Genomic DNA, 25,957 nt, shown 5'->3' on the forward strand with positions numbered 1-25,957 from the left:
GTTTACACACCTTTTGGCGTCATCTGGTCCAACACCAATGGAGACTAGGCTCTAAGAAAAGCTGTCTCAGGTGTGGACCAATCAACTTCAAGGACAGTGCATATCATTATCAGAGTTGTTTATTTTTGTTTGCATTTTGACTGCTTGTGTTGTGGTTATTGCAAACATGATCCCTTGTATAAACGTGTCAGTTTTGTACCATTTGAAAGGGTAAAAAAACCTATTACTTAATTTGTGTTTCTCCCTTGTGATGGGACTTTGTAAGTATGTGTCTGTGTCTCCGATTAGCATGGTTGGCTACGTACGAAAGTTCAACAAACATCCATCCATCTGAGAATAGGTTTTCCCCTTTTTCTGTCAAAAAAACAGATGTGTTAAGATGTTAAAACACCAAACTGAAACATTTTACAAGGAATCATGTCTGCAATAACCACAATACTTGTGGTCAGATTGCAATAAAAAAACATACTCTGTCTGATAATTTATGCATTGTTAAAAGGCGTCCTCTGGTCTAACACCAATTGAGATGAGGCTCAAAAGAAAGCTGTCTCTGGTGTGGACCACTCAGTTTCAAAGACAATGCATATATTATCAGAGTATGTTTTTTGTTTGCATTCTGACCGCAATCATTGTGGTTAACGCAGACATGATTCCTTGTAAAAGGTTTAAGTTTGGTGTTTTAACATCTTGACACCTTATGATTTAAAGATTTCGTGACTGCAGGGATTCATATTCTTGGTTCTTTCGGTAAAGTCACGTAGAAGGGAAATAATAAAATAATATAATATTAAACAATACAATTCTCACGACGTTTCGACTGCAACACAAGCAATCATCATCAGGTGTGAAATCCACAGCATGAAAATTTGAAAAAAGTGGATTTCACACCTGATGATGATGATTGCTTGTGTTGCAGTCGAAACGTTGTGAGAATTGTATTGTTTTATATTTTTATTATTTCCCTTATACGTGACTTTACCGACAGAACCAAGAATATCTTGACACCAGTTTTGTTGCCAGAAAAAAGGGGAAAACCTTAGTCTCATATTTTGGTACTGGCAAAGGAGGTCCCATGATACATTCATCTCTCAGGGAGTCTCTCTGTATCCACTATGAGCCTCTGGGTTTACTGGCGACATCACAGCAGCAGGTATCTTGGCATGAGCACCGGGTTTACGAATACGCTCCGTAGTTTGGATTGCATTGGCCACAGTCCCACCACGGTGCCTTGCGTCTTTTAATTTCCCATTCACGAAGGAGCTATGGTGCAATAATAGGGGTTTCCCCCTTTTTTCTGGCAACGAAACTGAAACCTTTTAACAAGGATTCATGTCTGCATTAACCACAATACTTGCAGTCAAATACATTTGACTGCAAGTATTGTGTCAAATACATTTGACTGCAAGTATTGTGTCAAATGCATTTGACTGGCAAGTATTGTGTCAAATGCATTTGACTGCAAGTATTGTGATAATTGGTTCTTTACCCTTCTATCTGGCAACAAAACTGACACCTTTTTTGCAAGGAGTCATGTTTGCATAGACCGCAATACCTGCAGTCATAATACAAACAAAATAACATAACTCTGATAATGTGCACTGTCCTTGAAGTTGATTGGTCCACACCCGAGACAGCTTTCCTTCGAGCCTAGTCTCATATGGGTTGGACCAGATGACGCCAAAAGGCGCACAACTCAAGGACAATTACTGGCAAATGAGGTCCCCATAGTGTAGATGCTTGCCCCGAGCTTTCATACTCTGATGGTGCATTGTCCTTGAGTTGTGCGCCTTTTGGCGTCATCTGGTCCAACCCATATGAGACTAGGCTCGAAGGAAAGCTGTCTCGGGTGTGGACCAATCAACTTCAAGGACAGTGCACATTATCAGAGTTATGTTATTTTGTTTGTATTGACTGCAGGTATTGCGGTCTATGCAAACATGACTCCTTGCAAAAAACAGGTGTCAGTTTTGTTGCCAGATAGAAGGGTAAAGAACCAATTATCATATTTTTACTGGCAAATGAGGTCCCCATAGTGCAAGTATTGTGTTTAATGCAGACATGCATCTTTGTAAAAATGTTTTAGTTTTGTTGCCGGAAAAAAGTGGGAAAACCCTATTAGTATATTTTGGTACTGGCAAAGGAGGTCTAATGATGATGTAGATGGCTATGGTGCAATGTCGGCCTGCTGGTGATGTTCTGATGAGGTTGATGGTTCCACCAGCAGTGTCTTCGAGGAAAAAGAATGTCATAGCCAGCAGGTGCGGCGATGTTTGGGTCTCGAATGAGGTGTTCATTCTGGACGTACCGCGTTGTTCGTGATTGTCTGGCATTGTGCGTTGTGCTTACAGTTTTCGATTTACCAATGAACTTTATCTTAAGAATACATTTCTATTCTGAAATCCAGTTCAATTGGGCTGGATTGTAAGGTCACCATCAGTAGGGAGCATAGCCACATGCAGAACACTACTTTGTGAAGAAGTAAACAGTGGTTACAATAGAGATTCTAGCCTTCAAAATAGGAATGTGGAATTTCCACCACTGGCTGAAGGCCATCAATGCAGGCACGTGCAACCACAGAGCACGGCGATACTACAGAACGAACTTATTGTGTGAACAAGTGATTGAAATACCGATTCGATTTCTTTTCTCGGCACAGGGTATAACATGTACAGCCTTTTTGTCAATCCACTGCTGGATGAGGGCCACCCAAACCCACGGTGTGGGTCATGAGAATTATTCAATCATACTGCACCAATCATACTGGTGGTGATCAGTGTGGGTTGAAGGCCGGAAGCATAGCAATGTATGAAAAATAAGAATAGGGTTAACGCTTTCTGGCAATAAAACAGCTGTGTTAAGATGTTAAAACACCAAATAGAAACCATTTGCAAGGAATCAAGTCTGCATTATTCACACACAGTACTTGTGGTGAACATGCAAACAAATATGTTCTGATAATTAAATATATGATGCGCTGTCTTTGAACCCGATTGGCCTACACCAGACAGCCTTCTTTAGGGCCTCGTCTCACCAATGTCAGACCAGAGAACGCCAAAGGGCGAACAGGACAAAGACAATGCCCTTATAGCTCGGGGTACTTTTTTGCCAGCATTAAAGTGTGAAAAAATAAGATTCGGGTTTACCCTTTCTGGCAATGAAACAGGTGTTAAGAAGGTCAAACACCAGATAGAAAACTTTTTTTGCAAGAAATCTTTGATGCTGGTAAAAGGTCCCATTTTGTAGCATAGCAGTGAGTCGCAGCACAAAAATGGATTGTGCTGCAATACCCCACTGTTGCCTGACAACCTGGCACGTATGGTGGCCAAACATCCAATCGTTTCCCAGGCTCAACCCATGCTTAGCTTCTGAGATCGGGCGCTTTGTCACAGCTTGTCACCAAGTAGGGTATATAGCATGTGTAGTGACATAGCGCCAACTGCTGTCCAGCAGCTGCAACTGCGGTGGACAGTTAGCGCACACGCCGTTGAGCATATACACGGGTGTGCCGGCAGGGCGGAGGAACTGGGACAAAGGTCACGGAAGACCTCATCTGGAAGACCCGGAACCCGCGAGTGGCTTCGAGAAGGGAAGCGTGGCCAGGATGGAGCCAGGCCGCAAGTAGGATAAACGCAGCAGAGAGCAATAGCTCTGGGCTGCCGGTTCTGCGAATGGACTGGTCTCGTCGTCGCTGCAGTCTTCACTAGAACGCTGCGCAGCCGGATAGTTGTTGTCTCGGTCGACGCTGGCTAGACGAGGGAGTGCATGAGGGCGAACCTGTTGAAGTTGGAAGCTGTGCGAGATCTGAATAAGGTGCCTTCCTGCAACTACCTCGTCTCCGACTTGTGCTATACTACACATGTATTAGAAGATAAGTTAATCACGTCTTTATTCCAACTAATGACATAAATCCAGGCGCAAATAACAAAATGCTGCTAGAGCTTATTTAGGTGTTAATTCATCATTGCAAAAATGTCAATGTCGCCCATTTCAGCCGCCGTACTGCATCGACACACGGGAACTTCTGAGAGAAAAGTATACAGAGGCGCCGCATCACGTAGGCCCATCATTTTTTTTCTTACGAGTTCATGAAATAAACAATTTAATAGCAAAATAGGTTACCGGTACAAAACACGTTATTTGCTCAGATGATAATCTTACACGCAGAGAAAAGTCAGGAGAAAGGAAACTAGCGTAATAACGAAATCTCCTGGTTGCGAAATTGGCCACACGTAATGCATGGCTTCACAACCATGGCAAGAGTCCACACTTCTACGCGTGAGCACACGAGACGACACTTCAATTAAGCTAGCCACAAGCCGCCATGTCCACTACACATATAAAATCACGTACTGCACTTATACACGCCGCGAAACGCAGAGGTTTGCTATTGTCGCTTGAGATTCAGGTCAGGTTCCTATTTGCCACAGCCACTTAGTTCCTTGAGCAGCCCAAATTGCCTTATTGGTTTCAAATCCCGTTTACTGTCCTGAACCCGTGGTGGACATTACACGTTCTTATGGCACGCGGAGTCCTTCCAAAGGATATCCGTCGACCAGCCTTACGAGAGGACGGGCCAAGGTGACCACAAACTGGAATGAACTGACAACGGTCCGGTTGCAATCTGTGCACTGCACTACACCAATGCGTCAAACCGGCTGGTAATCGTTTCATTAATATCAAATACATTCAGGCCATTCCCATTCACCAATGAAGGCCACCCCACATCATATCGTTTTATTGAGCTTTTGACCACTACGCTAGTCAGTTTAAGTTAAAGGCGAAAGGGCAGGACTGGTTGCGATATCACTTGCCACTGATGTTAGCCGTGACCAGGAAATCCAACTCGGGTGGCCGCATTCATAGCGCCGCTGGCTAATCGCTGCCACCACAAACTACGGCTCCTCCCCTGGAGATTTAACCAAGTTTAGGCGAAGGTCAGGGCTCGTTCTTAGCCCTGGCACTAAACCCAGCAGCACCTTAATTCGGTCTATTCATCCTTCAAAGCAGTCTGGCCTACACAGGGAACAAACAGCTGCTACGGCAAGACAGGAAGCCAACATTCACCCCGTCATTGTGGCGGCATTACGCTGCCAAACAATTGTGTAAAATGCCATTGCAAAAAAACACCGAGGGCACGTGCTTCGGGCCCAGCACCCGAAGTAGCCGGAGGACCCTGTTTACGCGCTTCCGTGTCGATAGCGGGCTTGTGTTAAGGTGCGCGTCTCTGCGGAGCAACCGTGTCGAAGATCTGCGACGGCGATTGACGTTGAACCGAGAGCCAGGACGAGAAGTCGATCAAGCCGATTAATCGACGAGAAATTGCATTCACCTACATTTCAACTTGATTTCAAATGTAGACGTCCGTGTATGATTGTTACACACATTACATCCATACGAGAGAATTGCTCTTCTTGTGGTCGATACCTGGGCCCCTTTAAAAAAGATTCAAGCTCCTCCACCCCACGTCCTGCAAACTGAAGGCGAGAAACCCCTGGCAATTCATGGTCAAGAGTCGGATGACGATGCTGGCGATGCCACCAAGCACCTGCCCATCACCTCCCGTCCAGCAGCACACGCAAGGGTAGAGTTGAGACCCCCCCCAATTACTTTCGTGTCATTAGATTAGTGGAGTAACTTAACCAATTATCGGTAAACTAATAGATTACCTAAATAATCGGAACAGCCCGGCTCTAGCAAAAACATTAAGCGTTTATTAAAACGCAGTTGACAAAAGAAACGCTTTCATTTCTTAAAAGCACGCCGGTCGGCAACGTTGGTTGGCTTGCGCTGCCGATACGACGAGAATCTCGAGTGCACCGTTTCGACTCGCTCGCTAGAAACTAAATGCACACCTACCTCTCCCGCAGCCACCGCAAGCACGCGTGAAGTACAGCGCTTAAATAATAAACGTGCGCACCCGAGGGTGCTAAATGTACAGTGTGACAAAAAACGAGTACTTAATGAGTGGATTGCAATGTTAGACCATAGACACTTAAAACACACTATAATAAATACATTTTAAGTGTTGTGTGCCAGTCCGCTCTCGTTACAGACTGCCAACACTTGTGCTGCGTTCGCTTGCGCCAACATCCAGCAATGGTTATCACACAAACAGTACTGTACGATACACAAAAATAATCAAAATCAAAATATGATAGTGTCAGATGTGGTAACCTAAATTTGCAGTTTGGAAATATTAAGAAAACGTGCGGATGCGCGCACACATCAGGTCAAGAGTTTTTCAATCTTATACTAAGAGTTTGGATGCAAATAACAAAGCTCAATTAGTGCATGGTAACCTAGGGCAGGTTGCCAAGTTGCAGATATCCCTCCTATACCTTGCAAGAAACACCTCTATGCAGACTTTAGCTAACGCCCCAAGCACACGGCTTCACGAAGACCGCTGCCACGTGCACACATGGGGGACCTGACTGCAACATTCGAGTTTACATTATTTTTTGTTTGTTTTTAAAGGCCTAAGGCATTTGTGTAAACTCACACCAGATTGGCCCTCGATGGATTGTGGGGTGTGGGAGGGGGAGGGTTAGGGGGGATGTAGACATCGAGGGAGGGGAGGGAGTCATGTGGGTTGGCTAAGTTGTCTGAAAGACAACCCAAACGGCTGTCATTTTGTACACACACCTGGACCGTGCGTTCCAAGCTGACACAGGCCGCAAGCCTTTCTTCGTGAAATCGAAAGCCGCGACCCCGGGTCCTCTAGTGGTGCAATTGTGATATGATCGACATAACGTTGAATGTAGTGTTCACCACATTCTGACACGTGGTGCGGTTTGGGAGCGGGCACTGCAGCCGTGTCCTGACACACGGCGGCGCATGCCGGCACCCGTCACCGCCTTACACCAATGTAAAGTAGCGTGCTGGAGAATTTGAAAACCACAATTGTTCTGCACTCATTTCAAGGTTTTCTGGACCAGATTTCGAATACGATTCTTGACGCAATTTGCAAGAGCGCCTGCGGAAAAACTGTGAACATGACGTCGTTTTGGTAAGGAGTTAAAGTACCAGTCAATTGTGTTTTTTCGGTTGCATCTTGCGATACGAAGGTGGCTCGCGACGGATATGACACTGGAAGGGAGATGGGAGGGGGGGGTGAGGTGGGCTGGCAATGGGGCGTCATGGGGTGCAGCACGGCGATGGAGCCATGGGAGGGGGGGGCGTCGAGGTCGGGGGGGGGGAGAGGTGGGGGGCAGCGATGCATCCGCCCCCCTCACACGGTAAACATGTTCTTGGTGCTGGAACCGCTCTTTGTCGCCGTGTCCGTGTGGGACTGGTAGCCGATGATGATGCGAGGAGGCAGCGCCAGGCGGTCTTTGTACACGCGCCTGCGGTGAGCACAGGGAGACGGGCATCGCTCGTTAAGCAGGCGGACACGGCAGGAGCGTAAACTTGCGCGGCTTGTGTCACCGTACACATTCGTTTCGATGAACCCTTGTCTAGAAAAGCGGTTGGCTCAACTAAATTATACGCGCACGGCTCTTTTGTCGATCCAACCGCTGCCGGGTGAGGGACTCCCCACGCCGTGCAGGTTGTGCGAGTTTATTTGGCGATGCATCACCACACTGGCGAGTGAGGGGTTGGTGAAAGTGTAGAGCGTAGGCCCAGCAGTACGGTATAACAACTGACTTTGCTTCACTGCCATCTGTTAGCAGCAATGTAGCCTCCATAGGATGTGGGGTGCAGGAAATTACAACCCGATGACTTAAAACATGTCAATATTCACTGCAACAGAATTATTCAATTGTCACGATTCAGGATCCAAATCCAATGCAAGAGTTGAATGTTTCTCTTGATATCACCGTCCCGTTTGTCTTTTTTTTTTGTAGTGTCCACTCCACTAGCCCATGAATACAATTGGCATATGATAAAACATATAAATAACACATTCTTATATACACAGTTTGTTCCATATGTAGTGACCGTGATTGTCACTGTGTGGTGCCGGGCTTATGAAGGCACGGCAGATAATGTGTTGGCATTATGTGTAGCCCGCTTACTGGGCATAGTACCAGCCCTAGCGGGGCTTGGGTGAGCGCTGGTCAGTGCGGGGGCACCACGTACAGTGTGCGGTGCAGGCTCCCGGTGAGGGAGCGAGAAAGAGTGTCAGCCAGCCAGGGTTACGTTGGGGCATGATATGCTGGATGACCTGCCAGCATGTGACCGGATGACATTGGAGGGGGGCCACCGGTGGACGGGGGCCGTTGGGCGGTCACGTGGTATAGAGGGAGCTCTCGGGAGCCTTCGGGAAAGAACTCGAGAGAGATCTAGAAGGTGGGCGGGGCGAGGGGCGGAGCCAGCCCCAGCCCAAGCCGATATAAGGTGGGGGGGGGGGGCACTGTGAGGGGCTCGGGGTTCTTCGTGTTGCTGGTGATGAAGATCCACGTCGGGTAAAAGAAGCTTCTAGCCACGCGGTGGTCTGGGACCCAGGTTGTGGTCCGGGCCGGGATAGCGAACCGTGTCTAGTTCTGCCGTAGCGTGGCTAGATGAGCATTCAATATCCAAGTGTAGGTTGTGTTATGTTATGTTGAATTACTGAATAAATAGTGTTGCTCCCAAGACAACGTCTGTGACTCAGTTGGACTCACTACACATGCATCGTGAACATAGGACAACAGTCATGGATTAATCGTTGCGAAGAACTCTTTTCGTTAGGACAGCAAAGTTACGGATGTTCGTGATGAGCAATAAAAACAGCAGGGTGGGTCATGCTCATTTTGTCTGTGTTGCAATGCTGATTAAAATAAATGTGTCATTTAATCACCACCACGCCCTCTATAACCACTGCTTGGTGTAGTGGTTATAGAAGGCGTGACTCACAATCACAGTCTGGAGTTAAAATCTAAATTTAGAGATTGACTCAGACCATCATCATCCCTCTGGGGTGAAAAACTATTTGTACTAGGTTCTCAAAAGCCAACGGTGATTGTCCGAGAAATTAACCCCAACCAAAAAATGTGAAACTTACAAGTTTGGCCAAGAATCAACGAAGGGAGAGGAGAGTCCTGCAATGCTTGTTCACGCATTTCAATCAAAATTTAAAAAGTTCATGAGCTCTGTCATCTGTAAACAGGAGTCATGAGAGACCTTGTGAAGATGAGCCAATGTGAACCAAAATGTTGGTTTCTAACAGTATTGGTTCGAGATTTACCCAACCAAACCAGCCACGTTAATCAAAACGTTGCCTCCTAAACTTAGCGGAGACAAAACCAGACTGAACCAAGACCCGCTGACTCATCGCGGCCTACCAACGTACTACCTCTTGCACACCTGGCGTGAGCGCTCTGGTTATTACCGCTAATTAAATACTCACGAAGGACACATGCTGGAACACGATGCACAATCCGGCCATGCATGTGCGCGATTTCCACCCAAACTTGTGGTATTTTACAAAAAATAAACAAGCAAGTTATTTTAAAAAGCAGAAGAGAACGCCTTACCCAATGCCGACAACCGATTCGCGGTTGTCGCAGTCCGCCGTCCACACGGCGATCTTGTCCGCCTTGGGCCGCACGTTTACCACCGCGCCACACACGTCGTCAGCTGTGGTCGTCAAATGCCTCCCCGATGAGGCACAGCAGCTGCAGCCAGACACAGCGACACTCGTATGTGAATGTATGTACGTTGAACTTCTTTCGTACCATACGTAGCCAACCGTGCGAATCAGAAGTACGGGGGGGGGATTGACAACAAACTTAACACAAAAAGCAGTTCTAAAGAAATTAGTTTTCAATCTAGGTTTACAAGCGCATAGCTCTAGAGGGATTGCTAATATCATAAGAATGTTCGAGACGGCCGAAGAAGCACATCTGAAAGCACGCAATGCAGCGACTGTCTTTGTGCAATGGCTCGACAAAAGCTGCTGCGAGGATGACCAGAGTAGTTTGTGCGTAATGGTCTTTGCTCTTTGACGAGATCAGCAAGGTATTTTGGTTAATTTGTGGCGAGAACTTTGTGTGCAATGAGTGTGCCCTCATAATATATTCGTTTGACAAACGGAAGCCAAAAAACACTCGTTCACTACTAATTAAAATTATTGTCCACAGCCCCTTTAGCTCAGATTATTATTAAAACATTTGTTTACAAATGAGAAAAGTTATTTGGTTGGTACCATCTGGAACGGTGGGGACTCGACACCAATTGCACTGCCAGCACACTCAACAGCTACGCCCAGCGGCACGCACCGTCTCAAGCCAGTAGCGGTCGAGGTCGGAGTGCCTCTGCGTCTTGGTGAGCGTGATGAGCCAGCGGCCGCCACGCTTGTTCCTCTCGTCCTCCCACATGGGCTCAATGCCGTCCTGGGGAGGAGACACACATGGTGGGGAAAAGAGGGTTAACCCCCTGGTATCGACCCAAGGTCGCATCGGTCTATTCAGATACGGCAAGCACGTCAGCTTTGACGATAGAGATTGGAGGAGTTCCACGTGGATCGCCAAAGATAGTTTGCTTTGTTAAAAAAACTTTAAGTATTTTATATTTTACCAGGTAAGGACGACCTGAGTTTTCAGAAACAACCTGGCCACAAATGATACCTCAACAAAGTGGCTTATCACGTGAAAATGTATAGCAGCCAAAGACTGTAAAAGCATCATGTTGATTCTAAATGTGGAGGGAAAAACCGGAGGAGCCGGAGAAAAATCCGAGCGACCACAGAGAGAACATGCAAACTCCAAAAATACAGGCGTCAGGGTCAGGATTGAACCCACAACCTCCTGTATAGTTAACATGTGAAAGCGAAATAAATGTTTACAACGCAGATGTCAAGCGCGATGGTGCGGGGCTGGAAGATGTTGATGACCAGACGTCGACGCTCTTGTTCTCTTCACATACGTCGCACACTCGGAAAAGAATCCACCTCTGCTCATTCAGCCCTAAAGCTCGCCGTCGACGTAACAAGAGCCCTCTCGCCATTGACATCGTAAAGCCTTAAGTGTCGCAGGTGACCGTCAGAAGAGGCAGGCTTCCCTCGCCGACCTGATCGAGGCTACGCTGTCACCCTCGTCACCTACCCCTGCAATCCATCTAATCACCAATGATTCTGTGAGACTCACTTTGCAGCGGCGAGCTCACCTTGAAAAGGGAGTAATCACAGCCTGGCATGAGACGGCTTGCAACTTGGATGTGATTGTACAACCTGGAGCAACATAAAAAACAACCCATTCAAATGTATTACATTTAAACCAAATGTCTCATAACTACTATATATATATATATTTTTTTTTTACTAGGTTGCCCTTACAAACAGAAACAGTTTCATGCATCTCATTTATTGTGGTAAAATGAAGGAAACACTGACAATCTCTGTAACGCCCACAAAGCAATATTTCAACATCAGCATTTTCAAAAGCAATCGCGTAGGGTGACTGGAAACGTTTATGGTGAGAAATTATGAATGCTCATGACAAATGTTTGGGGTTCTTAAAGCATTTCATTCCATTTAACAAACAAGATGTTTCACAAACAATACGGAGATAATGGTCATCATGGGTGCAAGATCATTTGGTGCTGTGTCTATCGTCTGCGATTCCCTCTCCCGGCCATCCATGCAACCGACTTCCTGACCCCGTGACCCCGTTCAAGTGGAGCCTTCAAAACTTCTTCTCTGCTCATGACTGTCTATTCTCTACGGTCTCTTCACACTCGTATCTTACCTCGAATGTACAGGGGGAGGCATAAGTCCTTTGCTCTGGAAAGCAAACGTCCTGCTGTTTTGTAGCATCTTGAGATGCAAATCCAAATGGTAAATTCTCATACATGTTTTTTATGTCGTTTATGTGAATTTCGGTCACAGTTCCTATGATCACTGTTACATTGCTTATGGCTTTATTTGGTGTATTTCGAAAACTTTTGTGGTTCGGCCATGTTTGTTTGTTGTAGTACAGAGTTAGAATGATGGCTTTAATCTACGTTGTCTTGTGAATTGTTGTTTGACTTGCATCCCACTGGGATTTTTGCACAGCGTTGGTGTACGGTGCTTTTTTTCTGAAGACTTTGTAGTTTTTTCCTGGATTTTTCTGTTTGCGCATAGTCACTTTAAGATGTTTTCTTGTGCATGTTTTGGTTTTTGGTTTGTTGCGGTTAGCACCCGATTCAAGAGCCGAATGGCTCACAGGGATATACCTAATAAATGAAACTGATTATCCTGAATGATAAGTGTACAATGTGGTCAGCCCAACAAAGTAAATTGTTGTACTTGTACTCCTAATGCCTAAGTACTATGCTCCCCCTGCCTTCACCAACCCGCACTAACCAGTGTGGAATACGAGAAAAAATCCCATCAATAACCGCACTAAACAGGGTGGCCCTCATCCAGCAGTGGATTGAAAATGGGCTGGACATGGCAATGATATGAAATTGTAACATTTTTATCAATTAAAAAATAATTCGTGGCATATAGGTCCACCATCCTATGGGCCTTCCGAATTGTGTTACAAAAGCATTTAAGCTGCCAAACTCTGTACAGGTTTTGACTTGTGTGTGGATGTATGTATATTTATATAATATAATGCATATACGTATGTATGCAGATATATATTCTGGATGTATTAATTTACATACCTTCGCAACATCCCACAGACCAGCGTGGCCATGTGTGGTCAAATAATCGCCATGAACCGCACGGCGTGAGGAGCCCCTCATCTATCAGGGGATTGACAAAAACGGCTGTACGTGTACAGATAAGTGTAAAAAGCGTGTTAACGTATGTACGTACGCCCAAAAGTCCTCCACCGTGTCCACTTTGGTGATGAGTCGCAGGTTGGCCTGCCATGACTTGCTCTTGTCATTCTTATAGAACCAAAGAGCCCACCTAAAGCACACACACACATTCATGTGAAGCTCAAATATATCATTGGAAAGGTTATCACGAGGCTTTAACTTGCCTCTTATCGGCTTCTTAATCAGTACATTTAAAAAGCTGCCTTGTATCAAAAGCAGGCTGAACCAATTTCGGGAAAACCAAAGCAAATAGCCTTGCGTTCACATATAGTCCTGATTAAAAGACGTCAGGAAATTAAGATGCATCAGCAGCTTTTGAATAATTTCAAAACCCCATCTAATATGGGTAAATATGACACGGGTAAACATGCAGTAACATTACACAGGCTATGCAAATCATGGTACCTAATATAATATACGGCACTTAAATGTATCGTCTTATAAATAGTGGACAATCCGTAAGTCTCAAAAGTGTTACAATACCGGTAAACATGTATGCAAGTAGAATTCCATTGTGAGTCTTCACATGTAAAAGGTAACTCTTCAGTCACGAGCTAATATTCATTCAAGTGGCTACATATAGATTGGACGCTGGGCATAATTGCAACTTGCATGCCCAGGTGCCAGGTTTCAGACTACGTACCTGATTAGAAGATGCACCCCCAATTTAAAAAGTGCATTTCATAATCCTAATATGGCTGCATTAAACCGTGAATATATAATCTAAAATTACTAGAAGGTAGCTCCCAATCCCACATAGAAATTGATGCAATAACATGTTTTCATAATCGACCAGGTAATCGGTAATCCATTACTTAAGTCATCAGATATCCCAGCACCTGTTCTGCAGCGGGTGCTTGATGTAGTGTTCCGGATCGACGTCCGTCTGGTCAGTCTCCGAGTCCTCCACCTTCTCCGGCTCCTCCGGCGTCAGCGCACGTATGGCCATTTCCTGGGATCACGGGAAACGCGTCATGATGAGCACTCACGCCCTCGACATCAACATATAAACACCATACCTGTCAATCCCTTATCAGTGCCTATTTTATAACAGAACAATTAAGACCTTATTGGTCACGCTGTGCCCTTATACATCTCAATGGTCATCCTACAAAGCCCGTATTGAAACGGCTGTATGCCGTATGGACCGAAAAACTCAATTTCCCTGTACAAGAATACGGGTAAACCGTATGGGTTGACAGGTATGGAATAAGCGCTGCTGATGAACTCCCCACCATGGTAAATAAGAAGCAGCAGCCCTTATGTCTGGACATCTTCACAGCCACAAGACTTTAGGAAAAATCAATATGCATCATCATAAGCAATGATTAATCCACTGCTGAATGAAGACCAAAACAAGCAGTCTCCAACTCTCACAGTACTAGTGTAGGGGTGTTAAAGAGAGGGCCCGTTATGTATGGCAGTCTATGGGAAACAAACACAGTGGGCAGGGCTACGTGTGTGCACAGGGAGATGCCCTCTGCGACGTCCGAGCCAGACACTCTGGGGGGGGCTGGTTTGGCGTTATGATCCCCCGGGGCCCCACCCCTCAAGGAGGGTTGGGTATAAAAGGGGACGTTATAGGGGCTCGAGTCAGTTATGTTATAAGTTAACCAAGAAGACTGAAGACGTCTTAGATAGAGCCCTGGACTCCCCTCGTTCGATGTCCTTATCAGGGCCGAACAGGACTGAGCCAGCGGCGTGGTCCCGAAAGCCAGAGCCGGTGCTCTTCTAAGAGCTGGTCTGGGACTCCGGGTACCGGGCCCGACTTACCAGTGTCGGGCCAAGTAGCCTCCCCTAGCCAAATAGTGGAGGACTGTGAGGCAGGCTAGGACTAGCTAGGACGTGTATCCTTAGCTAGTCGGGTGAGGGGGCCGATACCCCCTCCAGTGCTGTATGTCACATACGAGCTGTGTTAAATAAATATCCGTGTGCCTCAACCTCGGCGTCAAGTGTCTTCACCGGTACTTCAACTGGTGTCAGAAGTAAAACTTGAACATGGACACGTGGAAGACAGCGCGGGCCAAAGTACCGCAAGAGGAAGATACTGCCGAGATCGTCGAGCCCGAGACGGCTACACAAGCCATGGTGCAGCCGGGGCCTGATGTCTCCTTACCGGGGCATCTGAGTGAAGAAGGACCACAGTCAGACGCGTTGCGGCTGGCTCACGGGAGGCTGGCGGAGCTGTTATATGCCGCTGCCGCCACGCTGGAGACCATCACGCGGCTGGGGGCCGGTGATTCAACACGGGGCGAGGCGGGCCAACGACCAGGGCGCCTTCCCGCCATTTCGGAGCAGCCCGAGTTTGAAACTCCCGCCATCGACGCTGCAGCTGTTCGGGGCGTGGCCAGCCTACACATCCACTCCGGCATCGCCGTCGCTGAAGCCGCGACGTCATCACCACCGCGACAGGCGATCCCATCGGCCGCTCGTACCGACGCACAGCCGAGTGGAGGTGACATCCGCCCGCGGGAATCAACAACGACCGCTGCACTCCATCAGAGGCTGCCCCCGCTGAAAGAGTTCGTCGGCGCGGAGGGGGACTGGGCCGGGTTCCGCAGACGATTCCTCGCCCATCAAGAGATGGCGAGGTGGACAGACGAGGAGGCTCTCTGCGCGCTGCCGGCGCTCCTCGACAGCGACGCGCTCGCAGCCCTCACATCGGCACCAAAAGAGAGGCGGGCTACGTTACCGATGGCGCTGCAGCTGCTGGGAGGGGTCTACGGACCATCGGCGGAATGCAGACAGCAGTTCTACGACCGCAAGCGGGGTGAAAAGGAGTCGCCCCTGGCGTACCGAACGAGCCTCCTGGCAATGGCCAAGTCGGCCTTCCCCCGTATGGATGACGACGGCATCGACGCTATGGTGACGGAGAAAATACTCCTCCTAGCTGACGACCTTGACATCGCTGTGGTCGCGCAGGAGGATGCAGAGATGACGTCGCTCCAGGCGGCAAGGCTCCTCCACGCCAACCTCCTGTCGCTCCGACGAAAAGCCAGCAGGGCATCGGCGGGGCGTGCGGTGGCTGCAGCCACCCTTCCGACGGAGGAACTCTACGCCGTCGACCACCGACGGCAACAGGCGACGAGTGCACGGCCGGGCCAGGACGGGTCGGGCCGTTCCGACCATTCGTCACCTCCGACGCCGCTCCCACGGTGTTTTAACTGCGGCGTCCGGGGCCACGTCGCCTCGGGGTGCCGCTCTCCTCGTCAGCGCGGGACGACACCTCACCGGGACGACGGGCCTCATCCCAAGCTCCACCATCATAAACCGGCGAGTCGCGGCACCCCACACGTTTGGCCCACACACACACCCGTCACGCACTCAAACACCGCAACGAGAGGGGGGCCGGTATCACGCACCATCGCACCATCACGCACCACCCCGGGTACCCATATCGAACCCGGCCAGTGGTCCGTGCTGGCCGATCGTGTGGTAGCCGCATCGTCGGGGTCGTCGGCCGTTGTGGGGTACATCGACGGGGTTGAAGTGCGCATCCTGGTCGACACGGGAGCATCGGCGACTATTATTTCGGAATTGATTTATAATATTCTCCCTGTCCGGAGTCGTCCCTTGATGCCTGTTGACATACCATTCTATGCGGCTAACGGGGGCTCACTTGGCATCATCGGACAAATTCGTGCCCAAATTTGTATCGGGGAAATAAAATTGTCTGGGCCAATTTTTGTTTCCTCCTCGCTGGCGGTTCCGTGCCTGCTGGGGACGGACTTCCTGGCCAAAATGCCGATTGTGATTTTGATCGACCAGGGTTGTATAGAGCTTCCGTCGGGCAGACGCATGGCGTTTCTGCCATCACCGGTTGCGACTCGGACGGCGTTCGCGACGGTGCCGGCGTTCGTGGAGAGAACGGTACGCGTCCCTCCGGGGACGCAAATGTTGGTACCCTTGAAACTTCGGCGGCCCCTCGTTAAGGGTACTGGGGCCCAAGGGGTTCTGTTGGGGCCGTCTAGGGCCGGGGTTAGTGGACCTGACTTACTTCCGGCCCAGACCATAGTGAGAGGGGATGGTGAACCCTTCATCGCGGTCCTAAATGTGGGCTCGCGGACGGTGGTGGTCCCACAGGGGACCGTGCTTGCTCACGCAACGCCGGTGCCGTGTGAGGAACCCGCCGTAAATCACGTCAACACTGTCCCTGCGTCGCGACCGCATTCGGACAGCGATGAAGGGTGGCTCGAGGCGCTTTGTGCGGGATCGACGGACCTGTCAGATTCAGAGCGTCAACAACTTAAAACACTACTGCGAGAATTTTCCGACGTTTTTAGTCGAAATAAATATGATTTGGGTTGTACTCACCTGCTGCGTCACCATATTGACACGGGTGACAGCGCGCCAATTCGCCAAAATCCGTTTCGGTTGAGTCCCGCCGAAAAGGACCATGTCAAATCGGCTGTTGATGACATGTTGGCCGCCGACATCATTTCTCCTTCCACCAGCCCTTGGGGAGCGCCGATCGTCCTGGTTAAAAAGCAGGACGGTTCTTTGCGGTTTTGCGTTGACTTCCGGCGTCTTAACAAAATTTCGGTTGCCGACGCATACCCGCTCCCTCGGATGGATGAATCGCTTGACGCCTTGGCGGGAGCGCGATTCTTTTCCACACTCGATTTACTTTCGGGATTCTGGCAGCTTCCTCTGGACGATGAGTCAAAGCCTAAAACTGCTTTCCGTACACCGCACGGCTTGTTTCAATTCAACCGGTTGCCGATGGGCTTACACTCAGCGCCGGCAACTTTCCAGCGTTTAATGGAATTGGTTTTGGCTGGACTGCAATGGGAGTCGTGCCTCATTTATTTGGATGACATTATCGTCTTTGGTAAAACTTTTGATGAACATCTCCAGAGGTTGCGGGCGGTTTTCCTAAAGATGCGGGCTGCTAATTTGAAATTCAAGCCCCAAAAATGCCATTTGTTGCGTGATTCGGTGCGTTATTTGGGGCACATCGTGGGACGCTCAGGTATTGCTACCGATCCCGCCAAAACGCAGTGTGTCAGCTCCTGGCCGACTCCCACCTCGGTGGGAGAGGTCAGGAGTTTCATTGGGTTCGCGTCGTATTATCGACGGTTTGTTGCTGATTTTGCGACAATTGCAAAACCCCTGCACGCTTTAACATCTAAAGGGGTTCGGTTCCACTGGGGTCAAGAGGAGGAGGCTGCGTTCCGCTCCCTTCGGGACGCCCTGGTAAAAGCCCCTCCCTTGATTTACCCTGATTTTTCGAAGCCCTTTTTGCTCGACACCGATGCGAGCAACACGGGTATTGGGGGTGTGCTTTCCCAGGTGGTTGATGGCGTTGAACGGGTGGTCGCGTACGGTAGTCGGGTGTTGTCTCCTGCGGAGCAAAGATATTGTGTCACCCGTAGGGAACTGTTGGCAATTGTTTTTTTCATCCAACAGTATCGCCCATATCTGTACGGTCGGCATTTCACCGTCCGCACAGATCATGCGGCACTACAGTATGCCCTGCGAGTTCAACAACCATCGGGACAGTTGTCTCGATGGTTGGAGGTTCTCCAGGACTTTGATTTTGAAACCACCTACCGTAAGGGCGTTCGCCATACCAACGCGGACGCTCTGTCACGCATGCCAACCACCTCGGAATGTGCATGCCTCCTGGGGTCGGGACGTTGCAGACCTTCAGGGGACGCATCGGTTCCGATCCTGGCAGCCACCGACGACGACGAACCACTGCCTAATAATTCGATCGAACAACAGGGAAGAGATTCCCTGTTGGGGTTGCCCGTCACTGAATGGGGGCGCCTCCAAATGGAGGATACCTCCCTCCTCGGGTGGCGTCGTCGCGTCGGGAGTGCTGGGCGGGTGAAAGGAGATTCAGGTGCATGGGAAATGGTGCAGGGTCTGCTCATGCATTGGGACGGCAAATCCCAGCGACATCGGCTGGTCGTCCCTTCTGAGTTGCGAGGCAAGGTGGTGTGGGCCGCGCATGAGCGCCTGTTACACCTGGGGACCCTAAAGACCCTTGCACTGATACAACTAGATTTTTTTTGGCCTGGTATGACAAGGGATGTTGGGGATCTATTGGGTTCATGCCCGCGGTGTGCGCAACGGAAACCGCCGGCACGGGAGTCTAACCCGCCTTTACAATCGATCAAGGTGTCCAGAATAAATGAGCTTGTCGCGCTGGACATCTTGGGCCCATTTCCCGCCACCCCCAGGGGCAATAGGTATTTGTTGACAGGGGTCGAGTATTTTACGCGCTGGCCCATGGCCTGGCCCCTTGCCAACCAGTCGGCAGCAGCCATCGTGGACGCCTTTGTTCAGGGATACGTCCTGGACAAAGGTGCTCCGGAGCGGCTGCTGACCGACCAGGGCAAAAATTTTTCCAGTAAATTACTTAAACAAGTCTGTGACCTCTTAGGCACAAAGAAAATTCGGACCTCCCCGTATCACCCGCAGACTGACGGAATGGTCGAGCGCCTGCATCGCACCATTTCGTCAATGATGGCACAGCAGGTCTCAGATTCACAGACTGATTGGGACCTGCATATTCAGGGGGTCTTGGCGGCATACCGGATGGCACCCCATGCAGCTACGGGATTTTCCCCCTTTTACCTCATGTACGGTCGCGAACCCGACCCGCCTGTTCGCGCCCAGCTGCAGATCCCCGACCCGCAAGGAAAAACTGAATTGGCTGACCACGTCAAATTTAATCTGGCCAAATTAACAGAGGCGCGGGATGCTGCGATGTTGAACTCAGACCTCCGTCAAAAGGCGAATGAGCGCCTCAGGCTGGGTCGGGCGCACGTGATACAGTGGAAGCCGGGGGACAAGGCATGGTTGCACTGTCCCCAAGTGCCCCTGGCTACCTCCCCTAAGCTGGCGCGGCCGTGGCGGGGCCCTGTGGAAGTGGTCGAGGTCTTGCGACCACAGTGCGTGCGCATTAAATGGGGGAAGCGGCGATGGTTCGTGCACCCCTCTCGGTTGAAACCCTTCGTTGCGGTACACAAACCCACTTCACACATGCGTGGCCAGACGTGTGGGGGGTCGACCGACTCACTGGGTCCGTCTCCGCCGTGCTCACCTAATGCCTTGCCGGCCGTGCCACCTCCAGGTGCATCGAGACTGACGGGCTCACGCCCGACCACCCCTTCTGGGGATACCAACGGTCACGCGGCATCGGAGGAGGTCCCACTCCGGGACGGACAATTGCAACCTGACGGTCCGCCACCCGGGGTTGCCCCGTGTGAGGGGCCCGCTGCAAGGACGCGCGCAAAAATGCGCAGACTGTTATGAGGCCGGAAGAAATTGTATATAGGTTGTGTTCATTGTGTGTTGTGTGTATGGTGGGTTCCCTGCAAATTGTATATAGGTGTTTTTCTTACGGAATTCGTATTTATTCAAGGGGGGGGTGCGTCGGGTTGTTTTCTCTTCTTGCTGTTGCATTTTGTTGTGTTCTTGTTCTTGTTGAAAATTAGTGAGGCACACGCGCGGTTACGGTATAAATTCATTTTTTTATTGTCATTTTGTATGTTGGCAGCCGGGACGGCTGCAAGCTATGCGGGGGGGGGGTGATGTAGGGGTGTTAAAGAGAGGGCCCGTTATGTATGGCAGTCTATGGGAAACAAACACAGTGGGCGGGGCTACGTGTGTGCACAGGGAGATGCCCTCTGCGACGTCCGAGCCAGACACCCTGGGGGGGGCTGGTTTGGCGTTATGATCCCCCGGAGCCCCACCCCTCAAGGAGGGTTGGGTATAAAAGGGGACGTTATAGGGGCTCGAGTCAGTTATGTTATAAGTTAACCAAGAAGACTGAAGACGTCTTAGATAGAGCCCTGGACTCCCCTCGTTCGATGTCCTTATCAGGGCCGAACAGGACTGAGCCAGCGGCGTGGTCCCGAAAGCCAGAGCCGGTGCTCTTCTAAGAGCTGGTCTGGGACTCCGGGTACCGGGCCCGACTTACCAGTGTCGGGCCAAGTAGCCTCCCCTAGCCAAATAGTGGAGGACTGTGAGGCAGGCTAGGACTAGCTAGGACGTGTATCCTTAGCTAGTCGGGTGAGGGGGCCGATACCCCCTCCAGTGCTGTATGTCACATACGAGCTGTGTTAAATAAATATCCGTGTGCCTCAACCTCGGCGTCAAGTGTCTTCACCGGTACTTCACTAGCGCCTGCATGCGAGTTAATTTTAGCGATGAGTTTAGCAATGTTACAATTAACGTATAAACTAGGCATGTAATGAGTCACTCCACGCCCTCTTGATTGGATGATTTGTCATGATATGGAAAAAGCAGAATGTCTTATTTTTTTCTCCTTTGTAACACTTCTCTTTTTAAAGTAATGTTTATTCAGTTGTGTCTGCTCCATGAGTGGTGTAATAAGCACGGGGGGCAGTGACGTAGTGGTCAGCACCCAGCGATCCGAAGTTGATTCCCCGACACAGCTAACATCCCGTGGTCACATGTGAACTTGTCCTGGGCTTTCTGCTCGCATCAACCAGCACTGACCAACATGGTGAAGTATCTTATTGGTTCTTTCGGTAAAGTCACGTATAAGGGAAATAATAAACATAATAAAATACAATTCTCACGACGTATCGGCCACAACGCAAGCAGCCGTCCTCAGGTGAAGAACAGGGCTGTCGGAAAGACCCTGTCTTTTGTGGCTGAAACGTCGTGAGAATTGTATTTTATTATGTAAAATTTTTATTATTTTATTATTTCCCTTCTACGTGACTTTACCTAAAGAACCAAGAAGATGAATCCCTGCAGTCACGAAAGCTTTAAATCGAAATGGTGAAGTATGTTCAAACATAACCCCATGACCTACATGGCTTCGGAACGTAAAGCACTAGCATATTTGCTTGCAATTTTCATATATTGTAAATGATCGATTCTCAAAGTAACTATTGCCATCCTTGCGTGACTGCTATCACAAACTATCATCATTGGTGTGCCTACGTTGTTATTGGCAAATGCTTTAATGCATGTATCATGAGCAATAAAAAATATTTTAATCGAGAAATCAAAGCACTGCTACATGCTGAACACCAGCCTTTGAGAGTTGTCAAATCTAATGTAGGCTTGAATAAAGAATTAAAATGTTAATAATGCTATTCGGCAAGAATCAACATCTTAAAGATCCATTTCTTGGGGAGGTGAGAGAGAATAAATACATTTTATGAAAATCCAGATGGCCACCGTGACAAAATGGCCAAAACACATGTTGGCAATATCAAAATAATTCACCACTGTTAGAAAATACGAAGCGATAAGAGCATTTTCGCAAGAAAATGATTAAAATGAACATTATTCAAGATGACAATCAGGCTCGTTGTGTTCAGTTTTAATAAACACAGATAACGTTAATGATCCCTTATCTACTCAATCCCAAAATAAACTCCAACGCAGACAGGCTCAGTCTAACCAACGTTAATAAAATAAACTCCAACGCAGACAGGCTCAGTCTAACCAACCTAAGGCAACAACGTTAACAATACCACAAATCTCCGTCCAACACAACACAGACTAGACAATAAAAAAACTTTGCCTCCATCATTGTTCACACTGACCAAGAGTAAACAGTAGTTTAAGGCAGCGGTTTGAGTAAGGCTCTTAAGACAGTAAATGTATAACATGCTTCCCAACAAACACAATTACACCCACCCTAAGCAACCACTACCAACATCTATAACAGTGCCATGCAAACAGAGCCAGATGATAAAGCTTAGGCCAAAGGCACAGGAAAATGCCATCCATACAATTCACTTTTGGGACGGAGCAGTGGTTAGCGCATTGTAGTGTACTATGAACCTAGGAAACCTGAGGATGATTCATGGCCACGGCTTAACATCAGTTAAGAGGGATATTTGAAATGGTCTTGGGCACTTAGTCAGTGTAAAGCATGGTCAAATAATCCCCATGCCGTGTGGAAGCCCGTGTGCGCTAAGTGTAAAAACGCAAACGCCTAAGTTTTACAATGCGACGTATGAATGTTGAACTTCTTTCGAACCGTACGTAGCCAACCGTGCTGATCAGATGGTTCACTGAGACAAATAATTTCCGAGTTTATGCGAATGCCGGTACCTCCCTGCTAAAACTAGCAAGGGGGGGGGGGGTAAACCTCGGCTCATAATGGCAATTCAGCGTTCCCATGGTGGGGCTATTCTTTGCACAGTTTAAGACACTTTTATTTTTTATTACGGTCCCTTTGTCAGATAATATGAGCAGCGGATAATAAGCGTAAAGGATCGTGATGGCGACAGATTGGAGAGGCATCCATCCATCGGGTTATTGATCATGGCTACTGATGCGCATAGGCCACTATCAAAAAGTACTGTTACTCGCATTGGCAATAGCGTTTGGAAAGAACTGGACCGTGCTACAAAAGTACTCTAGATATTTCTAGCATATGAAGCGCACCATTATATAAATAGCATAAGAGGACGTAATGCACATTCATAACAGCACTAGCAGGCATAGTACAGTAACTCGCAAATACACAACCATTAGAGACTTTTCACAAAGTGGTGTAATTTGTTCTGACCCCGACCCCGGAGGGATGATGGGGGTTCAATCAACCCCCACCACCACAGGCTTCAAATTCAACATTCCTATAAAACGAGAGGGTAGGGGGGGAGTCCCATCTGATCATCCTTAGGTGCCATCCATTTAGTAGGTACGCAAAAATCTGTCAAATCTTGACCCCCCCTTCCTGTGCCTTTTACACCCCCACCTGCTTGACGCGCACCCCCTGCCCCCCCGAATCCTATAGAACGGCCCATATTAAATCCACGCAGAATCGATCAAGGATTAATAGTACGCAATCGTACGCATTTGGGTTATCACCCCCTATTGAATGGATGGCCTCTTACAGAAACACACCGTGACCCCCCCCCCCCAACCCCCAACACGAGCGTATTTTAAGAGAAGAGATATTTAAGAGACGCAACGAGGCTAAGACAACGATTGACACAATTAAGGAACGGAGAGAAACGGGCCCAAGAGGAACACGACTCGATACGAGATCAGCTCGTGTGATAGCTGCCATCGCGCGAGACAATAAAACCAGCACTCGAAACCTCCCCCCCCCCTTCCCCCGCAGCACTTGAAGACGATATCGAGGCCCCTCATCCAGCAGTGGATAAGCCCCACGGCTGAGCAACGCGCCCGCACTTTGACAAAGGCCGCCGGATAACGGGAGAGGCCTTCAAAGCCCACGGCGCAGGCCTCACGCCAAACAACGCGAGCGGGCAGGCTTCGCTCACGCACTCAACGGGAGTGACACCAACAGCCCCGAGTGTCTCCCCACCCTACCACCTCTACACCTCCGCGCGCAACCTTAGTGTAGTTAGCACGGCCGTCGTTGTTCGTTGTTGTTGTTGTTGTTAGGGTCGAGATGAAAGCACACAAGGCCGCGCACGTTTCGACTCACCGGCTCCGCGGTCGCCATGTTGTCAACGGACGAGGTCGGGGGGGTGGGGGCCGTTGAGGGCGGGGGGGTGGGTACGTCACGTGGCGCGCGCTACGTCACGTGGGATCCGGCGGGGCGGGGCTTCGGGTTCAAATCCCTAGCCCACGTGGTCTCTCCCACGCGCCCTTCCAGTCAATGTGGTCGATCCACTGCTGGATGTAATTATTTCGCAATCCCCCGGGTGTATATCGATCTACTATTAAAATTTCCCTCCCTTTATTACTGCTAATCCTACATAATACACGAGCATAATATGACTTTGAGACCCCCCCCACCCCCACCACCTACACATTCCACAAGGAGTGACTAATCCCAGATCTGCATTTGCCATAAATATGCTAACTCCCTCTGTTGATATGTAAACTCTCCTCCTCTAACCCAGCTTAAATATAGGCTGCCAAGCTTGGTGGTGTTCATTCGGACGCTATCTTTCCGACAGCCCTGTTCTTCACCTGAGGACGGCTGTTTATGCCATTTATTGTGAAAATTCCGTCACAGTTCCTATGATTGCTTTTTCATTGCTTTCATGGCTTTATTTTGGTGATTTCGAAAAGTGTATTGGTTTAGCCATGTTTTTTTTTTGTTGTAGTACAGAGTTAGACTGATGGCCTTAATCTAAGCTGTCTTGTGGTTGTTGTTGTTTGACTTGCATCCCACTGAGATTTTTGCACACAGCGTTGGTGTACGGTGTTTTTTCTGCAATATTTTTGCTGTCTTTTCTTGGATTTTCTGTTTGCACTTAGTCACATATTCACTTTAAGATGTTTATTGTTCATGTTTTAGTTTTTTGTTTGTTGCGGTTGCACCCGATTCAAGAGCTAAATACATGAACTTGAACTTGTTTGCGTTGTGGCCGAAACGTCGTGATAATTTTATTATATTATGTTTTATTTTTATTATTTTATTATTTCCCTTCTACGTGACTTTACCAAAAGAACCAAAAAGATGAACTCCTGGGTATAATTTACATTTTTATTTGAAATGTTGGATTTGTCTCCGGCTCCTTTGGGGATTTTGCCCCTCCACAATTCCAATCAACATCGTGTGTGTAGAGTATTTGGCTGCTATACATTTCCACGTGACAAGCCACTTTAGTTTATCCATAAGGGGCCGTCCATAAATGACGTCACGCACCTAGGGGGGTGGGTCAGACATTTGTGACGATGTGTGACGAGGGGGGGGGGGGTGAGAAATGTGACGTCACATCAAAATGCGCAACTTTAAATAAATATAGACAACACGTTCTACTTAATTAAATAGACGTATTAATAAATATTTTCTCCTATAACATCAGAGTGCAGCGCCACATTAAAAACGCATTACAATGACAATAGTTTAAAGCGATTTGAAGCATGATTTATTTTGGGGGGGGAGGGGGGGAGCAGAGCTTTGTGACGTCATATTTGAGGGGGGCCAGACTTTTTGTGCCGTGTTACGATGGGGGGGGGGGGGGGGTAAAAATCGTCCAAAATCGCGTGACGTCATTTATGGACGGCCCCTAAGACAGATTTTTGTTTTGGGTTAGATCGCGTAAATATAAATGTGTCGTTCAACCCGCCACCACCCGACGCAGCCAATTCGTCAGCGTGGTCACGTAACACACCGCTGTGTTTGAGAGCAAAGCCTCAACATTTACAATCGGAGTACGACGTTTCGCCAGTAAGAGCTGGATAGCTCAGTGAGCCTTACCTGGTAATAAGTATAACCCGTAAAAACAAAGTTTTTCACTATAAATCCTTTATATGCGTGGCGGCTAGAGTCCTCTCGTCCTCTGGCTTGAGATGG

The 25,957-nt window shown here is 48.6% G+C and overlaps 1 protein-coding gene across 1 annotated transcript; it reads right to left on the minus strand.

The window, feature by feature from the left end:
* Positions 1 to 3,869: 3,869 nt before the first annotated feature.
* On the minus strand, positions 3,870 to 24,190 carry LOC133354389 (eukaryotic translation initiation factor 4E-like). The gene is given in 8 exon segments (XM_061571193.1): positions 3,870 to 7,343; positions 9,456 to 9,556; positions 9,558 to 9,596; positions 10,200 to 10,313; positions 11,086 to 11,149; positions 12,728 to 12,823; positions 13,572 to 13,684; positions 24,134 to 24,190. Coding segments are annotated over 8 exon segments (660 nt in total). The 5' UTR covers positions 24,152 to 24,190; the 3' UTR covers positions 3,870 to 7,228.
* Positions 24,191 to 25,957: the final 1,767 nt, after the last annotated feature.

This window comes from Lethenteron reissneri, chromosome 47 (assembly GCF_015708825.2).
Source record: "Lethenteron reissneri isolate LAM-NWPU_2019-01 chromosome 47, ASM1570882v1, whole genome shotgun sequence".
Classification (NCBI taxonomy): domain Eukaryota; kingdom Metazoa; phylum Chordata; class Hyperoartia; order Petromyzontiformes; family Petromyzontidae; genus Lethenteron; species Lethenteron reissneri.